This window comes from Bufo bufo, chromosome 5 (assembly GCF_905171765.1).
Source record: "Bufo bufo chromosome 5, aBufBuf1.1, whole genome shotgun sequence".
NCBI lineage: Eukaryota > Metazoa > Chordata > Amphibia > Anura > Bufonidae > Bufo > Bufo bufo.
In genome coordinates, this window is record NC_053393.1 from 51,709,807 (window position 1) to 51,732,107 (window position 22,301).

Consider the following 22,301-nt stretch of genomic DNA (forward strand, 5'->3'; position numbering starts at 1 on the left):
AACCTTTCATATGCCTCAGGACTGTACCAATTATTGCTACCTGTACTGCAACTCTCATCATCTACTCAGTAAAGAGAGACTTTATTTATTCAAATTAAACTGGGTCTGGTAATTGCCTTCACTATCCGCTGGCTCTTGTATCCATACTCCAGTGTCACGGTCCCGCCTGTGACAGGGACTAGAAGATTGAGGAGACTGGCTGCATGTGATTGACAGTCTCTTTGGTTTCACTTTCAGTGTTGTTGCTGGGGATGACCACACCTCTTGTCTCAGGTGTAGCTTAAGTGGTCATTCCTTCTCCTCTATTTAATTTGACCTCATCTATCATGCTATGCGGTTGATAGCTCCTTGTTTGGGGAAGTCCTGGTGTTTTCTATCTCTGAGTTCCTGCTCGTCCGCATATTTCTGGAAGTTGATCTTCTTTGTTGTTTGTTGTTTTCCCCTACCTGCTGATATTGGGCCTGAAAGGGTCTCTTATTTCTTAATCTGGGAAAGGAATAGGCCATCCGTGTCCTGACACTATCTGCAGGGCCCTGTTAGAGTGAGATTGGGCCTAGTTTCCTGCGTATGAACATTTTTACCATCCGGGTCTTTTCATACTGATAGCAGTCAGGGCTTGGCGCAGGGACTCTCTAGGTGTGACCATTTCCCTTTCCCTAGGTTCCAGGCCTAATACCTTTTCCCTTCTGTGTTCAGTGTTTAGTGTATTTACCACACTGCGCCGTGACATCCAGCCCTGCACCCTATCAACCACCTAACATCAAGGGCACCCCAAAAACAACCATGCAGGAGCCCCAGAAAATTAAGGAGTGACCCGGGGAAATAAACGGCTCACCCTCCACTCACTGTACACAGCCCAAGGAGTTCCTGAGGGAAGATTACCACAGCGATTACTACTACTAGCATCATAGTCACTATCACCCATCCAACCATGTCTCCCTCCGAGTTGCTGCAGAAGCTCACATAGCACATGACTGTTCCTGCCTGTGCCCAGGGGCGTAGCTAAAGGCTCATGGGCCCTGGAGCAAGAGATCAGCTTAGACCCCTTCCCCCAGCCGTCTGTGGCCAGGGTCAGGGAAGCACATAGCCTTTGTGCTGCTTGAAGTGAAAATTGGAACGCCCCCTCCCCACCAAATTCTTGACCTAACCCCTTCCATCCAGCCAAAAGTGTAACCTATAAAACCGGTGTCTTCTTATGCGGCACAAGGGTCTTTGGGCCCCCTCAGGCTCCTGGGCATGGTAGTGACTGCTACCTCTGCACCCCCTATAGCTACGCCCCTTCCTGTGCCCACTCCACTGAAGCCTGACGTAGTACATCGGTGATGTAGTATGCAGAGTGTATAGCGAGCTGAGCTTGTACAGGAAGGAGCAGCGATGTGTGCCAAGGCCTCTACAGCAGCCCTTAGTGCAGCCCCAGAGGAATTCGTACACCACTGCATTTCTGACATGTCAGCATTCTATAGGAGTACAGATTCCAAACCGCGGATAGGCACCTGAACTTTAGGTGCCTACTTCCCCCCCAAAAAACTAAAAACATGAATAACTATATAAAGTATATTACAAATATTCTTTAAATATCTAGTTTACGATAGGTTTTAATAAAGTTTAGGTGAAGGTTTAGGTGCACTTTAAATCCCAATTACTTGTCAGATACAAAACTACTTGGTGACTTTGCATCTCTAGTTGTGGCACTTACCGTTTTATACTCCTTCCAACTTCGCTGGAAATCGACTGTTCCATCTTCTCTGTGCTGAATTACTGTCCAGCCTCCACCGGTAGTTTCCATATTGCAGTGTACCTAAAATAAGAAAAGTAAAGATTCAGCCTGGTGAAGATACAGGCGATAAAGAGTGAATGAAGAGGGTAATTAAGACTACCACTTCCTATATCCCTTATTTCCTATAGAGGAGGAGAGCTGCTGCAAATGGTGTCTGTCACTCAGGTGGATGCGGCTCATACATGTATTGCATGGAAAGCTTGCAACTGCCCTGTACTGTATGACCAATTCCAGCTACCCAAGGTAGATACATCTGGTTTATCAAACTGGACCCATGACAATATTTCATCACCAGACTGGTGTCAGGAACTTATCCATCCACCTTCCTGCTCCAGGAGAGTTGCCAGTCACCTATCGGTGAGTCTGAATACCGGGCCATTCGGGCCACTGACTTGGTGTCCAATCCCAGAGTTAAGCAGGGCATTTAACTCAGGCATTTACTGCTTGTCAGAGCCTGTAAGTCTTTGATTCCTGGAAATTCCTGGTTCCAGTTTGGTCTTTGTGCTCAGAACAGTGCTGCATTTCTGTTGGACCTTACTGTGTATTGACCCTGGATTGTTTCAGGATTCACTTCTTGTCTACTGACTAGGTTTCTACTGATTCTTTGGCTTGTTTCTGGATTAACCTCTTGTCTAATGATTAGGTTTCTACTGATTATCCTGGCTAAGACGCCTAAGCTTATTTATGGATTTACCACTTGTCTTCTACTGACCCTCCTAATCTAGCTTCTTTTACTCTCCTGCTACTCCTTGGCATCTGATAGGTCTGCTACCTGTGAGCTGCCACCTGTTTTCTGCCACCTAACACCACAGATGTAACCTGTGTCCCTAGCTGGCCTCATGTTGGACTCTGGTGAACTTGGCTACATAGGAGTAGTATTAGATCTGCTAACCAGAATGGTGAAGGGAGATTAGTTGTAGATTTAGAGCTTGCTGGCAATGGTCCCGTTTTCTTACAGCTAGCTGTCATTTTAGGGTGTTGCATCTCATGTACCATAGAAAGAATACAGCGAGGCTGTACACAGATTCATTGGTGGGGTTCCTGTACTTTGTTTTATGATCAGATTGCTTCTACTCTGGGATCTACCATGGCTATCGGCCATTTTGCAACAAAATCTGCAACTGTTCCTTACTCACACCACTTTTTGGACAGGTCGAGAAAGGGGGTATTGGCTTGGGCAGGGAAAAGGGTGGGCTGGCAGGCCCTTCTCATTCATTTTCTACAGCAGTTCTTATCATAGAAAATTGATTAAATCTACACCAGCAAGGGAGCTGGTGTAGATTTAAGTTTGCCACACGGCCTGTTGGAGGAAGTGCCAACGTTATGTAGAGGGTTGCACCTCAACATAACTTTGGTGTTTCCTCCAGCAGTATAGAGACACTTAAAGGGAACCTGTCATCAACTTTATGCTGACAGTACTGAGGGCAGTATAAAGTAGTGACAGAAATGCTGATCTCAGCGGTGTGTCACTCATGAGCTAAAAGTAAGTGGTTGCTGAGAACCACCATAATCATTGCAGCCCAGACCTTGAAGAGTCAAATCTACCTGAGAAGAGTCCTGGTTATTCCTCATCTCCTGCTCTCTCACCCATCTGCTGATGATTGGCAGTTCTCTCCTAGAGAGAAAGGGAGAAAACTAGGTAGAAGACTGTCAGTCATCAGCAGGTGGGCAGGAGAGCAGGAATTCATGAATAACCAGGACTCTTCTCAGGTGGCCGTGACTCTTTTCAAGGCCTGGGCTGCAATGATTATGATGCTGGTTCTCGGCAACCACTTACTTTTAGCTCATGAGTGACACATCGCTGAAATCAGCATTTCTGTAACTACTTTATACTGCCCGCAGTACTGTCAGCATAAATTTAATGACAGGTTCCCTTTAAGACCAGAGTGTAAATCGCCCTACAGTATGTGTAGGAAATGGAGGAACACTGTGCTATAACCTTCATATTTTTGTTTAGAAAGGCTCTAAATCGTTTCTGCTGATGGTTCACTGGCTTCGATTAAAATATATCCACTAACTTTCACCTCCCTCGTTGTCATAAATGAGATATTCCCTGTATATTTGGAGAAGTAAATCCATACATCGTGAGGACTTGATGCCGTGTGAAATTTCTAATGGCGTCTTTGTCTCCTTCTAATGGACTCTTTGAACCTGTGCCGAAACTAAACATGAACTCCACCATCATCTGTGCCAATCTTGAGATGATTAACAACAAAAATAAATCTGTAATAGCAGACGTATTCTGAGGCAGGTCAGGCTGCCATATTTTTGTAGCCTAGTGACTGCTTGGTGTGGTGGACGGAGTCGGGAGCTACCGCATTTAGTGCTTAGTCCTCACTATAATTCTGGATATAATCTAGGAAGCTTTAGGAAGGAGCTGGGTGGCACCTAGAGTATGACCGAGGAACGATTTCAACTTTTATGAGACCGTCTGCATCTTCTCAGTTCCAGCTTTCCATATGTTGGTCTTATTTATAAGCAGAGCTGCTCCTGCTAACATGCACCATGCGCTGTGGGGATGTGTTGGTACAGAGTCAAATCTAGCGTGCCCAAAACACACTTCTCCATAATGCCTCTGCCCTCTCACACGTTCTCAGATTATCTCAAATAAGCGGCCATCAATCTGTGATAAAACAAAGCTTCTACAGTGGATTTATGTCTTATGGAAACCACCCAGCGGTGTCTTGAAATCTTGGAAACTTGGAAAACCTGTCATTTATACAAGTCACGGCTTATTTGTGGATTAGAGAAGTACGAAGCAGGTGTGAAAATGGAATGGCCTAAGTGGCACTGGGCAGGAAGCCATTTGTAGTAAGGGATTCTTTGGAAATGCATCAATGCAGATCAAGGCTCAAGATACAGTAGCCTACCTTCAATGAAGGCAGACCACGCAACTGCTATAAGGCAAACACTGCATTTTCATGTAGTCGCCACTAGGAGAATCTAAATGCAAAGATATTGTGTCAGCTTCCAGTAAATGGCAACTGTATACATTATTAGGCACTAAGCTCCCCCTAGTGGTGGCTGCGGGCAGACAGATTGGTAATAGAAGGGAAGGAGGAGATTTATCAATATACTTTTAGCCAGTTTTCTGGTCTGGTGGTCAGAAGGAGCACCATATTTATAAGGCATCTGTTTCATTTTTTCTGACATAGAGGTGGAGGATGACTTTATTACATTTTTGAATTAAAATTTCTTCGTCTTAATTAAAAAAAAACATAACTTTGTCAGTAATATTAGGTATTGTGCTTTGTATTCTGCATAGCCTGGGAGTGATTGTCTCACATGTACTGGAATACTGGGTGCAGAAGGGGGGTCCATACAAAGTTTTTCTATGGGGCCTTATGAGATCTGTGTACGCCCCTGGGGCTCTAATTTGCTAATACTCTCTGTCACAGTCCTGTCTAGGAGACCACGGCTGCAGGAGAGATTTCTGCTTACTCAGATGGACAAGCGGTATGTGCGCAGGCAGGGATTGTATGGACTGCTTCCTTGGATTAGACGTTAGTAATCCTTTCTGCAGCTGCACACCCGGACATCATCTCTCAGGGAAGGAAGTGCAATATTGAGTAGATTAGGAAATAATAGACTAATATGTCTTGTGCTTTGTTGAAGTAATATTAAGAAGAATCTTCAGGCAAAAGTGAATTTGCTGTACATGCCATAACTGTTACAGCTCAGCTGTGTGTGCCCCGGACATCTCCAGGCTTCAGCGTCTGGGGTTGGTACTGGCTGTAGGCTAGCTTACAAATCTGCAAGGTACAATATACCATCTGCAAGTCATTAGTGAACGCTATTGGAGAGTACGCCGTGTAAGTGATCGGGGGTTCTGTGCAAAGTCCACACCCCATGAAGGTGTTTTCAGGATATTGATAACCTATCCTTTGGATAAGCCATCAGTATCATCAGTGACTGATCATCTAAGGCTGAGTTCACATCAGCGTTCAGCCTTTCCGTTCTCCTGCTCCGTTATAGGAGCAGGAGAAGGCAAAGGACAGATTCGGCACATAACTGAGCCGAACGGAGCCTACGGACCTCATAGACTTTAATGGGGTCCGTTAGGTTTACGCTCAGAAGATGATTTTCTAAGTGGAGACAAAAGTCCTGCATGCACTACTTTTGTCTCCGCTCCAAAATCATCTTCTGAGCGTAAACCTAATGGACTCCATTATTGTCTATGGGGTCTGTAGGCTCCGTTCGGCTCAGTTATGTGCCGAATCTGTCCTTTCCATTCTCTTGCTCTTATAACGCAACAGGAGAACGGAAAGGCTGAACGGTGATGTGAACTCAGCGTAACTCCCAGTAGCCTGGTATTGTTTGCCAGGCACAGCACCGTACAATTTGTAGTGGTTGTACCTGATATTGCAGCTCAATCCGGTACTTTCACACTAGCCTTTTTCTTTTCCGGCACTGAGTTCCGTCAAAAGGGCTCACTGCCGGAAAAGAACTGATCAGGCATATCCCCATGCATTCTGAATGGAGAGTAATCCGTTCAGGATGCATCAGGATGTCTTCAGTTCAGTCATTTTAACTGATCAGGCAAAAGATAAAACAGCAGCATGCTACGGTTTTATCTCCGGCCAAAAAAACGGAAGACTTGCCTGAATGCCGGATCCGGCATTTTTTTTCGTAGTAATGTATTAGTGCCGAATCCGGCATTCATAATACCGGAATGCCGGCTCCGTCCTGCCGCTCTGCGCATGCGCAGACCGAAAAAAAGGTGAAAAAAATAAATGCCGGATCCGTTTTTCCAGATGACACCGGAAAGACGGATCCGGCATTTCAATGGATTTTTCTGACTGATCAGGCATTTTTAAGACTGATCAGGATCCTGATCAGTCTTACAAATGCCATCAATTGGCATACGTTTTGCCGGATCCGGCAGGCAGTTTCGGCAATGGAACTGCTTGCCTGATCACTCTGCTGCAAGTGTGAATGTAGCCTTACAGGCAGGCAAAATGTATGGCTCTGTGCCTGGTAAAATATTAAAGGGGTATTCCAGTTGTTACAAGTTACCCCCTATCCACATGATAGGGGATAGCTATTAGATCAGTCTTACCTCTACAAAGGGGACCCCATACCCCCCTCCCCGGAGCCCCGCCCCAAATTAAAAGAAGCGCCAGGTGGGGCATGCCAACTTCTGCTCGATTTATTTCTAGGTCAGTTCCAGAAATAGTGGAGCGCAGTACTTGGCTGTCTCCGGGAACTCCGTTAGAGATGAATGGAGTGGCAGTCAGGTCTCGTGATCAGTGAGGACCCAACAGATCTAAAAGTTATAGTTATACGTTGTAACAACCGGAATACCTCCTTTAATGAGCAGGGCACAGTCTCCTCAGTTGGCTGACTGGTGGGGCTGCATGGAGTATACTGTTGATATAGCCCTTGTAATAAACAGGAGAACTGGAATAGAACTTCAGAGGTTCAAAGAAAAAGTCAAAGTTGGATTTATTAAGTAGGTTTTTATGAACTTTTACCTTTGGTATCTAGTTACATAAGTATTCCCATTAGTAAGATCTGATTTTATAGTATCTGTCAGTGCGACTACTGGGGGATCCAGGGGACAGCCATGATTTCACTATCATTTACAGCTTTGCTGGTTCTAAACTACTTCCAAGCTTATGATATAAGTCACTCCTCATACAGAACATGTCAGTAGGAAGTATCAGCAGACATGTGGCTGAGGTGTTCTGAACAGGGATCAGTCATGTAGTGTAGTAAATGCTATTACCTTTTTGGGTTCGGATACGTTGTTAATATATATGGTGTATACGCCGCTCTTGTTGAACCCTGCGTGATACAGATCTGCACAGTCTCTGAATGGTTTTTCCTCTTCTCTCTTTGAATTCTTTATGGAAACTGTGAAAACAAAAGATAAAATGTAAATCAAGTAGAAGTAATGGTGCATTTAGATGCACCAATAATCATCTAGATTATCGGGAATGACTATTCCTGCGAACGGTCGTTCCCAGTCATCTGGCCGTCTAAATGTGCCATTGATCACCCAATGAATGAGCGAACAGGTGATCCTATCGCTCATGCAGGCACTACCGACGTGTAGGAGTGGAATCACATCATTCATCCTGTAGTTCTGACAACTGACAAATTAAGTGTCCTCCTCAAACGGCCTGAGCAAACAGCACATGCCACGCATGAGCTGCCACTGTCTAATGAGGAAGTTACACCAGGGAGTAGACCTGTCCATCTTCTGCATGAACAAATCGTTGACCGCCATTACTCTGCTTGTACAGGCAGTCTAACATATGGAGCGTTGAGTCCCAGTGGGTGGACATGCCACATATCAGGTGATGTTGGGGAAGAGCATTTTGCCTTTGCAACTCAAGGAGGGTGCGTTTTGCACGGTAAGAGTGGCTGAAGTCCATGCACAGTTTCTTGGACATTATTAACAGCTCTTGCAGTTCAGTGGAAAACTTGAGGAACCAAGTGACATCAAGATTGAAGACATGCACCATGTAGGGCACAGGGGGTCAGTCCTCCCTGATGCAGCGCAGACAAAATGTTCTTCCCTTTATCAGTAACCATGGTTCCTATCTCCAGTTTGCGAGGAGACAGCCATGTTCGATTTCTTTATTGATGACATGGAGCAGTTCCTCTCTGGTGTCACTCCGTTCAACCAGGCTGACGAGGCGCATAACCTCGTGACAATGATAAGCTTTGCATAGGTGATATGAAGGATGACCACTGTGAACTTTGCCTAGAGGGGAGTGTGAAGACAAGGTGGAGGATGAGGAGGCAGAGGAGGACATTGGCACAGAAATCGCATGATTACAATGCGGAGGTGGCTTTGCCATCACATGGCCAAGTTGTTGGTGTGCCTGGCCTGGAACAACATTTACCCAGTGGGCTGTGAATGACATATATTGTCCTTGACCATAGTTACAATTCCATATGTCAGCGCTGGCGTGAACTCTAGCAGACACCGAGAGGCCCAAGGACTGGCCCACATTCTGCTCAATGTACGTGTGCAGCACTGATACAGCCTTTTCAGCAAAGTAATGTCTGCTTGGGACTCTCCACCTTGGGTGGGCACAAGCCATCAGTTCTCTGAAATGTGCAAAGTCAACTACATGGACAGGTTGGGACAGTAGTACCAGCAACTTGGCCAGGTGCACATTGAGCTTCTGTGCGACTGGATGAGTGCACGCATACTGTTATCTTTTTGCAATCAGCACAGTGATTGATTGCTGTCGAAGCAAGTGACGAGGAGAAGGAGGAGGAGCATCAGGCACAATAGATGACATTGAAGTTGATGGGAAGGAACGACAGCTTCCTTCTGCTGATGTTGACAAGCCCTGAATGCTGGAGAGGGGGTGTGGGCCGGTGGGATTTGCACCCGACTGCCATCGTCGGTTTTTGCATGCCTAAAGGTGTCCACAGTGGACCTCTCCTCCAAGTCTGGGCTAGCCTGTAACTGCTGACTGTCTTCATAAAGTTCATCCTCGCTGAAAAGCTGAGCAGAGTAACCCACCGATACCTGGCTTGAGAGGGTTGTGAAGAGCGAGTCAACCATTCCAGTACAGCTGGATTGTTGGTCAAAACATGACCGCTGGATGACAGTGGCAGCTCTGGCATGTTACTGTGGCTGCTACCACACCCTTCTTCTTCTGGTGCTACTTGTGCCAGCTACAGCATCACTTTTGCCACTGCCTGTTCGTTTGAAAGGCCCAGGCTCCTGTCTGTTGGCCATAGTGTATAACAACTGTATCGCTAACAGAACGGATTAACTATGAATGCCAGTGCACTTGACAGTGATGCACATGGGGATATATATTACACCTGCCTTTAATGCTGGGGTACAGTATCTGTATCCCTAATAGAACGGATTTACTATGAATGTCGATGCACTGCACAGTGATGCACATGGTGATACACTCTACCTGCTGTCTCCCTGTACTTTCTCTGCACTCTCCCTGCATTCTCCCTGCTCTCTCCCTGCAGTATCCCTGCACTCTCCCTCTCCAATATTGTAATTGAAAACTGTTTGCAGCAACACTGTCCCTAGCACATGAGCGCTTGCCACGTCTCTTCCTATGCTGAAGTCACAGGACAATGGCGGATACCGTGCAGGATGAGGGTTTTATAGGGCTGTGACATCACAGGAGATGGCTACCTTCGGATTGGCTGGCTGCTCAGCAATTTTAGTTAAACTGATCAGTTAATAATATCACAGCCTGATGAACGTTTAAAAATAAAAAAACAAAACCTTTATTAAAAGTCTGTTTAAAAGGGGGGGGGGGGACCCATATGTCAAAGTCTGTGACCATCAGGCAACCAGTCTCAAAACCCGTACAGAGAAGGGGAACAAATAGCTCCTCTGCACAGTAGAGGGACTGGGCTAAAACCCGACTTGCTAGCTGGTAATTGCTATGGATACGCAAGTCAGAGTTAAGGACACGGTAACCAGTGTGAATGGATACAGGGTGTGTGTGTAACCGGTGATCCTGTAAGATATATATATACAGACGTGGTTGTGCCACCTAGTACATAGATCCTGTAATGCTCAATACAATTGATCGCACTGCCTCTGTCAGAGTGAAGTCTCAGTGGACTTGGATACACTTTAATATGGTGCAGATTTCAGACCAATATATATGTATAGCCTGTGGCCAATACCTAGGTCACAACCATATATCCGCAGCCAGTATTGGCCATATACAATCACTCAGAGCCAGTATATTTTGACTCCATTCACACAGCTGTAGCCAGTATATTTTGGCTCCATCCATTCATCACATACACACTCCAAGGCTGAATAAAGAATTATTTCATCTAGTGCAGTCCTGCCTAAAGAGCCGTGTCCTAGTGATTAGCAGCAGCTCTACGCGTTTCCACGTGACTTGTGGTTGTCACGTATCTTCCGGAGCTAATTTTAATGCTTATGTCAAGACATAACAAGCCGCACTGTGGTGTGCTATGGCTATTGGCGCTGTAATAAACTGATCAGTTACCATGAAGCGAGAGGAAATTCGGATTAGTTTAGAATCAAAGTTTTCCTAAACTTTGGACCAAATTAGGGTCCGAATGCTTCTCTTCGCTCAACACTAGCTTCTAATAAATAAAAATAATGCTTAAAATTCTGCAGATTAAACCATTGATGAGCTGAGGTAACGAACCACAACACAGAAAAATCCTTCCCTTCCAGTTTCCTCCTGTCACTATTACAATGAAGATGACTTTGTTAAAGTTCACCCACCCGGCTCCATCATATTGACATGGCTTTAAGTGCTCAGCAAACTTTGCAGGTGCCTGAGTGGTTGTACATGAACCGGATCTGTCCTTCTGTCCACAGTGAACTATGGAATGGAAATCTGAGATGGGGATAACGCTTCATTGGAGCTAATAGACCACACTGACCATTCATTCCAGAAGACCTCAGAGAGACTGAGAATGCACAAGGCACTGACCAGAAACCAGAACATGAAATGACCCAGGTTCTGCTTCATTTCAACTCAAGTGAACTTTCCAGAAAGCCTTTTGTAGTCAGAAGGAGGATGATGTAAACTGAAGAAAAGTGCGGATTTATAAATAAAAAAAAACTCCCTCAACTCAATAGAAATGTGGTCATTCTCCGGTTAGAAAATATAGCTGTCGAAAAAAATGAAGACCTCAGTTTCTGCTTATTACTCAAATGTACACAGACAAGTCTCTTGATATCACAGACTTTCTCAATTTCTTTCTTCCAACATCTTACTCTACATATGGTTCTTGTGAGGGATCTAAATGTCTTCTGAAAGTGGATCTGTCAGCATGCTATGCTGCCCTGCATAAAGGGGTTTGGAAGTCTCCAGTGAAATTTTAAAAATGGGATTAACAGCTGTGTTCTGTGAAAGGAAACCCTAAAACTCCTCATTGCTTACCTCAGTTCTTCATTTCAAGGCCCCATGCTGCCTTTGGATAGGCTGTGTTAACAATGGTTTTGGTGGCCATGCATCCGTAGGAGTCAAGGTGTCCACAGTCAGGTGATTTACCCACATGACCGATTTCCTACCTGGATCCACTTCTGCACAGGTAGTGACTGCATTCAATGCGTGAGTACCTACCAAGAGAAAACTCTATATCTGCACCTGCTCAAAAGTGGATGCAGCTGGGTGACAGCCAGCAAGGCATTCATGTTAGGGTAAATCATGGAACCACCACCATCTTGAGTTCTATGTACAGTAAGTGGAAGTATCAATTTGAATCTCTTTAGATACATATATGATAGCAATTACGTTATATGAATTGTTGTATAAGGGTCAAAAAACAGAAAATAAAGCAATTATACCAGTTTTTTTTTTTAAAGAGGACCTAAGCTTTTGGTGAAACCATCAAGATGCAGCACAGATTCTCAAGGGGCTCTGCAGCTTTGGGTTTAACCAACTCTGCTCGGCTTGGAGTACAGATCCATGGAAAGGATATGGGACCTGTACTCTGCACACTGGTAGATTGGAGCAGATGAAACCCAAAGGTGCAGAGCGCTCTGAGAAGCTGTGCTGCCCCTTCATGGTTTCACCAAAGGTTTAGGTCCCCTTTAAAAGTGTCCTTATAGCATTCACATGACTCTATTTTACATATTTTTAACCTTTTTCTGTGTCATTAGGTTAATTTTTACTTCTAACCTTTTTGTTTGTTTTAGCTCCTAAAGAACCTGCCCATTATAGCCATGAGAACCACGGGAATTGTATGAATTGTGGCTCCATTGCTTTGTCAGATATATATATATATATAACTTGAAAAAGATAGGACTGCACTCCAGATAAAGTGAAAAATCAGTGGAGCTTTATTCACCCATAACTTTGGCAACTTTGCGACGTTTCGGCTCACAAGAGCCTTCTTCCAGCATAGAAACAGTGAAAATAACAATCATATAAAGGCAAGTCTCAAGTGACTGGCCAATCATACTGTGATTACAATCATGATTAAATTGGATACATATGGTACATATAAACAAAAGTGCATGTGCGTAAAGTGACATGTGCTTAAGAGATCCGCATCACAAGAACATAGTCCCTGGTCATCGATCATATAGACATGTAATATATAAATAATATAAGTGTATATTAAAGTGCATACATATATTGGATGAAGATCAACGAAGTGACACCTCTCGATGTAATGGCGCCAGCATACACCATCGTATTCCGTTGAGCGTCTTCATTCTCTCACTGCGCATGACCAGATCCGCGTCATCATCCATCATAGCGCTTACATGTGACGCATGCGCTCCATCAAAATTACACTACAGGCACCATCTTGATAGAGGGCAACATTGCCCAACGGTTGCATAAGTGCCGTTCGTGCATACATTCAATAGGCTAAACGCTTTCCTATGTAGTATATTAAGCCGCAGTAGGTAAATCCTACATAAATCAGCATCTGGAGAAGGTACCAACTCTGCGGAGATGGATCCTGTCCACTAGATGGCATATGTCAGAGGGGGACACGTCAGTGTACCCTGCCGGCATCGCCAAACTAATTGCCGAAAATAACGCAGCCATAGGGGAATTCTTTAAGGAAAGAGTAGCCGGATAAAGAAAAATTCATATCTGGAAATACGCAGCGAGAAGACTGTTGATGTTGCAGCTCGGTATCATCATCATCAAAGAGGGCCAGTTCAAGGATCTCCATCCAAAAGAAATGTTTTTTTTTTTAAAAATTGTTGTTCTAAAAGGCAAAGATAAATATAACAAATTAATTACAGATTGATTAATCTGTGTCACAATACTGGTGGTGCTCCCGCTGGATTTTCTTTAATATATATATATATATATATATATATAGTCAAAGAAACGGACAGCACATCCAGTGGAAAATACGCAGTGGGTTACTCACCCATGTGGTACAGTGAGGCAACGTTTCGGTTTATACACAGAGCCTTTCTCAAGCAAAATCTTTGCTTGAGAAAGGCTCTGTGTATGAGCCGAAACATTGCCTCACTGTACTACATGGGTGAGTAAACCACTGCGTATTTTCCACTGGATGTGCTGTCCGTTTCTTTGACTATTTTATTGGGTAAGGAGCTATACCCTTGGACATAGCACCCACTATATTGTTTGTTCATCGGTGCCGCCATTTTTTCTATTTTATATGTATATATAAAGTATATATATATGTAACACACCAGAGGTGCTTTACCACCTTTTATACCTCCCACTATCTTCTATTGTTGATTCAATGTCATCATGTGTATTTATTGCCAGGTCCTGCATATTGTGTATTCTCATTTCCCTGTAATGTTATGCTACCATGTAATGTGCCTGGTTCACCAGCAGATGGCGGCAATAATGGCAGAGCTACCTAGCCTAGAGTGGAACCTTTTTGTTCATTCTAGCCCTCTCTAGTGAGGGAGGAGTTTTAGTTAGTGAAGGTCAGTCTAGCTTACTCCTGCATGGGGAAGGCAGCAGGACCTCGTCCCTCTTGGACGAGTCCTGCAGGAGTCAGTTTAGAGTACCCCCTCTATGGGGAAGGCAGCAGGTCCTCGTCCCTGCTGGACGAGACCTGCAGAAGTGAGTCTAAAGGGGAAAGCTGTGTTGTAGCCAGCAGAGCACCCTCAGTTCTGCTGGAACAAGAGAAAAGAGCAAAGAGCCTCAGAAGCCAGGAAGAAAGATTCCCTAGATAAAGACAAAGATAACGGGAAAGGTAAAGATAAAGATAAAGACAGAGTCAGACTACCGAAAGCTAAGTTCAAGAGAAAGGAAAAGTCTCTATTTAATTCTGATAGCACAGCAGAGCTAAAGAGGACTAGATGTAGCAGAGCCGAAAGTGTTTGCCTGCCAGAAATTAATGCCAAAGCCTGCTGGTGACCAAGACGAAGTTGGAAGATTATTTCCTGATGAAAGTTTATTCAAGTAAAGCCGTTATTAACTATATACAAAGTCTGGACTCAATTTATTTCATCATTCTCTTCATCAACCATTCATCTGATCCGTTGCTCTGCTTTGCCCGGCCACGTCTGGTGTTCCAACTGTATCCATGTAGGAGCACCGTGACACATGCAACACCATTAAGGGACATTACAGGCCGCGGTACACTACTCAAATTCATCACCAGGAAGGGTACAAAACAGACAACTCCACCTAGGCTACACCAGAAATAATAGAGAATTCATCATAAGAAGCAGAAGTCCTGACACAGACCATGTGAAATGTTGTCCCTCTTCCCATTCCAACATTAATATTTATATGCACAGAGTATACATTAGATGAAAGTTCACTGTTATTAGAAAATCAGTAATTATGAAACAAGAATGTTACATGGCACTTTCCCACTGGAGAAAATGCTGACTCAAGTATAAGAAAGAAAAACAAAGTGTGATTCTAACCCGTCCGGTGTCCGGACCAAAATACCACAGGTTCTGCTTCTGATGGTTTCAGGCTATTCACTCACTTTAAAGGCTAAGTACTAGTGTTGATCCCGAATATTCGAATTTTGAATTTTTATCGCGAATATAGGTACTTCGAAAATTCGCCAATATTTCGAATATAGTTATATATATTCGTAATTTCGAATATTCGAATTTATTTTTTTGATTTTTTTAATTTATTTTTTATCAGTACACATGATCCCTCACTGCTTCAAGCTTGTGGGCCAATAAGAAGGCTGCAATATATACTTGACTTTAGGAGTAGTAGTGTTTGCGAATTTTGCTCTATATTCGTTTTTTTCGAATATTCACTATATTGCTATATATTCTTGTTTTAGAATATTACGAATATTCTAAAAAACTAAGTTATAGCAATAAGCAAATATTCGAAAAAAATCGAATATAGAGCAATTTAGCTAATATAGTGCTATAATCTTCTGTCTAATAGTTGTAAGTTGAAAAATTCGCAATAAAAATTCTAATCCGAAAATTCGAATTACGAAAATTCGCATATTACACAATCATTACTTATCCGATTTTCCGAGTAAAAAAAAAATAGCAAATTTTAGAATTTGCGAATATTCGACGAATATTTTACAAAATATTCGCGAAATATCGCGAATTCGAATATGACCCCTGCCGCTCATCACTACTAAGTACAACAATACAATCCATCTTTTCTTTGCTCCAATGCATCAGGTATAAAAAAAAAAAGTGTATACAGTACATCTCATATGCAGACCAATTATTTTCACCAACGCTTGCTGTATAGTCTGGTCCTGCAGTCATATTCCCTTCCATTAGTCTTCCTTCCTACTTCCTTCTAACCTACTGAATATGTATCCATAGGAAGTAGGAGTATGACTGCAGGCTCAGACTACACAGGGTTTTATTTGTAGTCTATTACTATGGAAACAAACTGATATTCATAGAAGCTGTAGACATAAATTGGTAAGATACTTATACAACATGTGAAGTATATTGGAATAACAAGCTGAATCTATTACACTTCACCGGGCCTGTTATGACCACCAGAATAATCCCATTAGGATCAATGTGGGTATTCTCAACAATGTTCCCAAAATATAATATCACAGAGACAAATATCATTGTAAACATGCATTCGATTCCTTGCATTATCACATAAAACATGATTATATCAGAAAAAAAAAAAACTCTCCATATGTCATATTACAACATGTTGACTTCGTAGAGGGTAATCCCCTGCTTGTGATCCCACTCTATGAGCCAGAAAGGAAAGTTGTTGATAAGCGGCAGCTCCCACTGGCGCATCTTCGAGATTTCCATGTATCATGTGATTGCCACAGCACCTCTCAGGTTGAAGGGGTTGTCTGTGATGAGTCAAACCCTTTAAGTCAGGGGTGGGGAACCTCCGGACCATGGGACACATACGGCCTGCGGGATCAACTCATGTGGCCCCCAGCCCCCTGCCAGAACACATAATGAAAATGCTAATGACCGCTTCCATAATTAGCATGTGGGAGGCACAGGAAGATAAGAACAGCACTGCACTGGCTGTACTCACCTTCCCTGGTCTTCTTCTGGCCCCACTCTGTGTCCTGACGCGGTAAGTGACAAGGGAAGACAAGGGAGGGTAAGTGAATCTGCCAAGTGGCAGCGCCGTCCGGAGAGGTACGTTTATTTTTGTCTGATCTGAGGTCTGATTGGATGCTTTGGGGTCTTATAGGGACTGATATGAGGTTAATGGCGGGTGGGGGTCTGATCTGAGGTCTGATAGTGGTCTGATCTGAGGTTGGGGAGTGTGTGATGGGGGTCTGATCTAAGGCTGGGGAGGGTCTGATGAGAGTCTGATCTGAGGCTGAGGGTCTGATCTTAGGCTAGGGGTCTGATTTGAGGCTTGGGGGTCTGATCTGAGGCTGCAGGGTCTGATGGGGAACTGATCTGAGGGTGGGGGGTCTGATCTGAGGCTAGGGAAGGTCTGATCGGAGTCTTATCTGAGGCTAGGGAGGGTCTGATCTGAAGCTGGGGAGGTCTGATAGGGGTCTTATCTGAGGCTGGGGAATCTGCTGGGGTTCTGATCTGTGGCTGGGGGGGTCTGATCTGTGGCTGGGGGGTCTGATCTGAGGCTGGGGGGTCTGATGGGGAGTCTGCTCTGAGGCTGGGGGGTCTGATGGGGGTCTGCTCTGAGGCTGGGGGGTCTGCTCTGTGGCTGGGGGGTCTGATGGGGGTCTGATATGAGGCTGATGGAGATGAGGTTCATATCTGAGGCTGAGAAAGGGACAAAGGCAGGGACAGTTGCAAAAGAAGAGGCAGGGACAGTGGCAGGGGGAGTGAATCCTGGTTAAACCCCTCTCTGGATCCACCTGGGTTTAGCTTGGCTGCCTTTAATGTCAAATAAAGAACTAAATACAGAACATTCTGAACTTAAAAATTAGACTGCTATGTGTGGTCAAAATGGCGCCTGTACTATATGTAATATATATAGTGCAGGCAGGCACCATTTTGTACTGCAAAAATACAGCGCTCGAGACTTTTTTTTTTATTGAACCTCAATTTCTGTAACTTACCCCTAAATAAATTATATGTTTGACCAAATATAGCCGTCAAATGTTGAGAATTTTCTATGGCCCGCAAACGATGTTACAAATATCCAAATGGCCCTCGGCAGCAAAAATGTTCCCCACCCCTGCTTTAAAGGGTTTCTACCACCAGATTTTCACCTATTTAGCTGTCTGATACTAGCGATCTGCTAGTGTCTGCTGTACCTAACCATGTTCATGTATTACCTTTGTCTGGAGCGGTTAACCTTAAAAACGTAGTTTTATTGATATGCAAATGAGCCTCTAGGTGCTATGGGGGTGTCTTTTCAGCACCTAGAGGCTCCGTCTACTCATTATTTCTGCCGCCCAGCTCGTCCCTCCAGCCCGCCCCTCTCCTCTAGATTGACAGCCTACTTCACGCCGGCATTTTCACTGCGCCTGCGCCGATTACGGCGCAGGGAGCGATCCGACAGTCACTGCGCCGAATGCAGAAGCACACGGCGCAGGCGCGAGAATTTGGCCAAGATTGAGAGAAGTAGGCTGTCAATCTAGAGGAGAGGGGCGGGCTGGTTTGACGCGCTGGGCGGCCGAAATAGTGCATTTGGGCACGAAGAGGCCGCGGCGGCCATCTTGATGGAAGATCCCAGGCGAAATCTCGTGCGCGGTGACATATGACATCACCACTCTGGTCAGCATGATGATGTCATCATGGGCCGCACAAGATTTTGTAAGGGATCTTCAATCAAGATGACCCCGCCAGCCTCTTCGCACTGAAATGGATAAGGTGAGTATTATTATTAATATTTTTTTTTTACCAATTAACCCCTGAAAGCCCTAATTTTTTATCTCAGATGCCTCGATCAGTGATGAACGCGGCATCTGAGGAGTTCAATGACGGGCGGTGGCGCAATCGCCGTACCCCGTTATTGCACCTGCTACTCACAAAGAAATGCACTTCATGATGAAGTAATTCGTCTCAAAGCAGATTTCTTTGTGAAATTCGATGAAGCAGCCGAATCAAAGTTTTCTAAACGTCGCTCCTCTCTAGTAAATACCTTCATTAATTCCTTAGTCACTTTGGGCAAAGTCAATGAAATGTACAAAAGTAGCTTCCATTTTGGAGACATTCACATGGCCGTATGTATTTTGCGGTCTGCAAAACGAGATCTGCAAAATATGGATGACGTCCATGGGACATCCGTCTTGCATACGTTTATTTTACGGAACCATTGACTTCAATGGGTTCATGGTCCACATTTGCAGCCAAGAAGAGGACTTGTTCTATCTTTTGAGGAATGGACATACAGATGCGGGATGCACACGGAAGGCATGAGTTTGTGTAGTGTACGGGAGTTGTAATACCCGTCATTACCAAAGTGTCACTTGGTGTGCTGTCGTCCCTCCTAATTATAGGGAAGTTGTTGTATGCCAGTTTTATATAATGTAATGTAATGTGTGTATTTCCCTGTCACTGAAACTTGCACTTACAGGCCTGCTAGGGGTGTCATTCCTACTTCTAGTCCATAGAGGGAGCTAGGGAGCCCTAGTTTATATAAAGCCCAGTCAGGGAAGTGCAAGAGAGACGGAGTCTAGTGTCTGTAATCTACAGTTGGAGTTTAGACAATGTCTGAGACAAGTCCAGGCCTGAAGCCTGCTGTTCAGGAGAAGATTCCCTCCTGAATACCCATATGCAGAAGCAGGAACATCTTAGCCTAAGGGCCTGAGGAACCATTCAGAAGCTAGGAGAGACTGAGGCAAAGATCAGAGGAGCCAGAGGTACTGAGAGAAACAGAGGAGGTACTTATTTAAGCCATAATCAAGGATATAAAGCCAGACTTAGGTTAATGGGCCTTGGTGAAGAATTGCTACATTCCAGGATCAGACAGAGTTAGAGTGCAAGCTCCTTTGCTGCAAGTCCTGTGTTCAACACTCTGTAATTACCCTGCTGTACTGAATTGCCTGCATCGACCGAATTGCAAAATCGACTGTATGCTGAGGAACTGCGTTTCCAATATTGTCTCTGCCTGCAAACTACTAAAGTTGAAGTTCTGTTTTAACACCACGTTTCCTCAAATTATTCCTGCATCCGCAAACGGCGTGCCACCGTTTACTTGGCACTGGCGTCACGAACTATTCCTTACCTATACCTGCCCTTGCAGAGAGTCAGCTGTACCAGGTTAGTGTATATTGCACTACATCACCCAGAAACACCTACTACACACAACTTGAGTACGCTGCACCTCTCTTTTGGCGTCACGAACAGGATACGCACGCTTTCTAGTGCAAGAAGCGTGAACTTTGTGCCTTATACAGTTGCCCTGTGACCAAAGTGACAATTTTCCTGTTTTATTCAAGTGGACTTTGTGGACTAAAAATCATACCCAAAGTGTGTCAAAAACTTCTAAAAAGCGCTGTGCAGTATTGCGCTGCACAGAGGAAGAAAATCGCCGCATTGGAGTGTGGCTTTGTGGACTTTAAACATTCCTGCTTGCCGTCAGTGAATAGACAGTGTTTGTACCTAAAGATGGCCGCTGAGCTTGCTGAATTTACTGCTGCGTCACCTTCATCCCGAAAAGGCGGGAAAAATTGGCGCCTTTCTGAGGAAAAAGCGGGAAGAAGGTCAAGGGCAGGCGCCACGGCTTATCTGGACATTTGCATGTCTGCCAGCATGGACACCGCCTTCCATATACTGGAATACCTGGGGGGCGGCTCCCCAATGCAATGGGAGGAGCTGGCTACTCTAATTGACGCGACCCTATCGCTCTCCTCAGAAGGATGGAGCATGTTGGATTGTGAACAGAGCGTTGCTGCAATGTCCGCACCTGAAATTACACAGATGTCTAATGTTGGTGTAGAGCCAGAGGAGGCTCCACCGGCCTACGCTCCGGGACCGGAGCAACCCGCCTGCCGCACCAGGGAGAAAGAACTCGAGCCCTACTATGGCTCGTGGAGGGACTTTTTCCAGCCATCGTTCAAATGGTCTTCCCTGATGGCGGAGATTCGAGAGGCCGCTATCAAGCGGAATACCAAGACTAAGATCGTGTATGAGGAATTGACCAAGACCATCCACGAGAAGCATACACACACCCAACCCCGCCTGGAAAGGAGAAAGGGAGTGGTGCTGTCGTTTGACAAATCCCGTGGCTACGGGTTTATTCAAGACTATCTGACTGGCAGAGACCTCTATGTGAATCGAAGGTCTGTCAAGAGAGACTACCTCCCTTCGTACCAGCACAGCCTCCGCGAGGGAGAGGAAGTGGAGTACACCCCTGCCGAGGGCCTGCGAGGCCCTTATGCGACTGCTGTGACCCGTCCCAAGCGAGCACCTGAGGACTGGGAGGCAGAAGAAAGAGAAGACTACTCTGGCTGCGAGCGAGAACCGGAACGCTCTCCAGAGCCGGCCCATCACGCCTTTCAGGAGCGGAGCTCCTTCATTGGGCCAAACGTCTTCTGGCAGCCAACCGTGTTGGAAAAATGGGTGAGCCCTTACCCTTCCCCCGAGCTGCCTCGTCGGGAGAAGACAATATCTGAGCTGGAGCAGTTGAAAGGACTTAGTGCTACCTTCCAGAACATCCGGATGGGACGGAGACCAGACACATCGCCAGAACCTGCAGAGGCCGAGTCCGCGTCATCGGTGACTGTACCTGCGCCGGCGGCGCCAGCAGAGGACAGCGACTCCGACACAGAGAGCATCGGTGAGCAGATCGTCCGGCTGGAGGAGAAGTTGCGGGAGTTGCGCAAGACATACACCGCCAGGATCCAGACACCGCCGAGGAAGGATGAGGTAAGGGTGCCTGTCACCACCCGTAGACCGCCTTCTGTAGCCACCGCTCCGTCAGTGCCCCAGACCGGACCCGCGATTGCCGTAAACTGCTGCACCCAGAGCACCGGACCGCTTGCTGCGGCGGTGCCAAGCACGTCACACCCTGCAGTGATCATGCCAGGGCCGGCACGGTCCATCAGAGGGTTCACCCCTAGGCCTATGGGGCCAATACCTATTAGGGGCCCCTTTACTCTACAGCTGCCCCCTGACACTGTTATGTGGGCCCATCCTCCTGTAGAGGACTACTACAGACGGTACTTGCCAGCGGAGCCAAGTGGATATGATAGGCCACTGTAATCAGCCTGCTAGGCCTTTGATTTATTTCTTCATAAGAAGTTGATGTTAACCCTTCCAGGACAGGAGTCCTATGTTGCTGGTCCTTTGTTGCGGCTGCCAGTTTGTCCACGGCTCAGTGGTAGGTGTTGACCACTGAAATCACAAAGTCAGCAAGGCCACGTTTGTTTCCAGGATCTCCTGCCTGCTTTTGTTACCCACGCCAAGTTGTGCCTGTTCCTTTGTTGCACCTTTTACCCTTCACCCCCTTTTCAGGTTGATCAGGGGTATTACAGCACTTGTCTTTGCTGTCCGTTTGTTGTGCAACTTCATACTAAGGAACCGTGCCCGGAGACAGACTCAAAAGAACCTGAGCCTCTGAGATTCTTATTCTTTTAAAAGTATTGTGCCCAGAGATGGACTCCACTGCATGAGAGCCTCTGTGATTTAATAAGAAATAACCTGGGTACGGACTCATGTTTGTTATTTGAGCCTCCAAGAACTTTTATACCGTTTTCTACTGTTTTATCATGGACTTATTCATTG

The 22,301-nt window shown here is 45.3% G+C and overlaps 1 protein-coding gene across 1 annotated transcript in view; it reads right to left on the minus strand.

The window, feature by feature from the left end:
* ANGPT1 (angiopoietin 1) overlaps window positions 1–22,301 on the minus strand; it is a 349,933-nt gene that overhangs the window by 77,661 nt on the left and 249,971 nt on the right. The window contains exons 5-6 of the mRNA XM_040432391.1: window positions 7,506–7,633; window positions 1,697–1,798 (exon numbers count right to left, since the gene is read on the minus strand). Coding sequence (XP_040288325.1) covers window positions 1,697–1,798; window positions 7,506–7,633 — 230 coding nt within the window. The remainder of the gene's footprint in view (window positions 1–1,696; window positions 1,799–7,505; window positions 7,634–22,301) is intronic.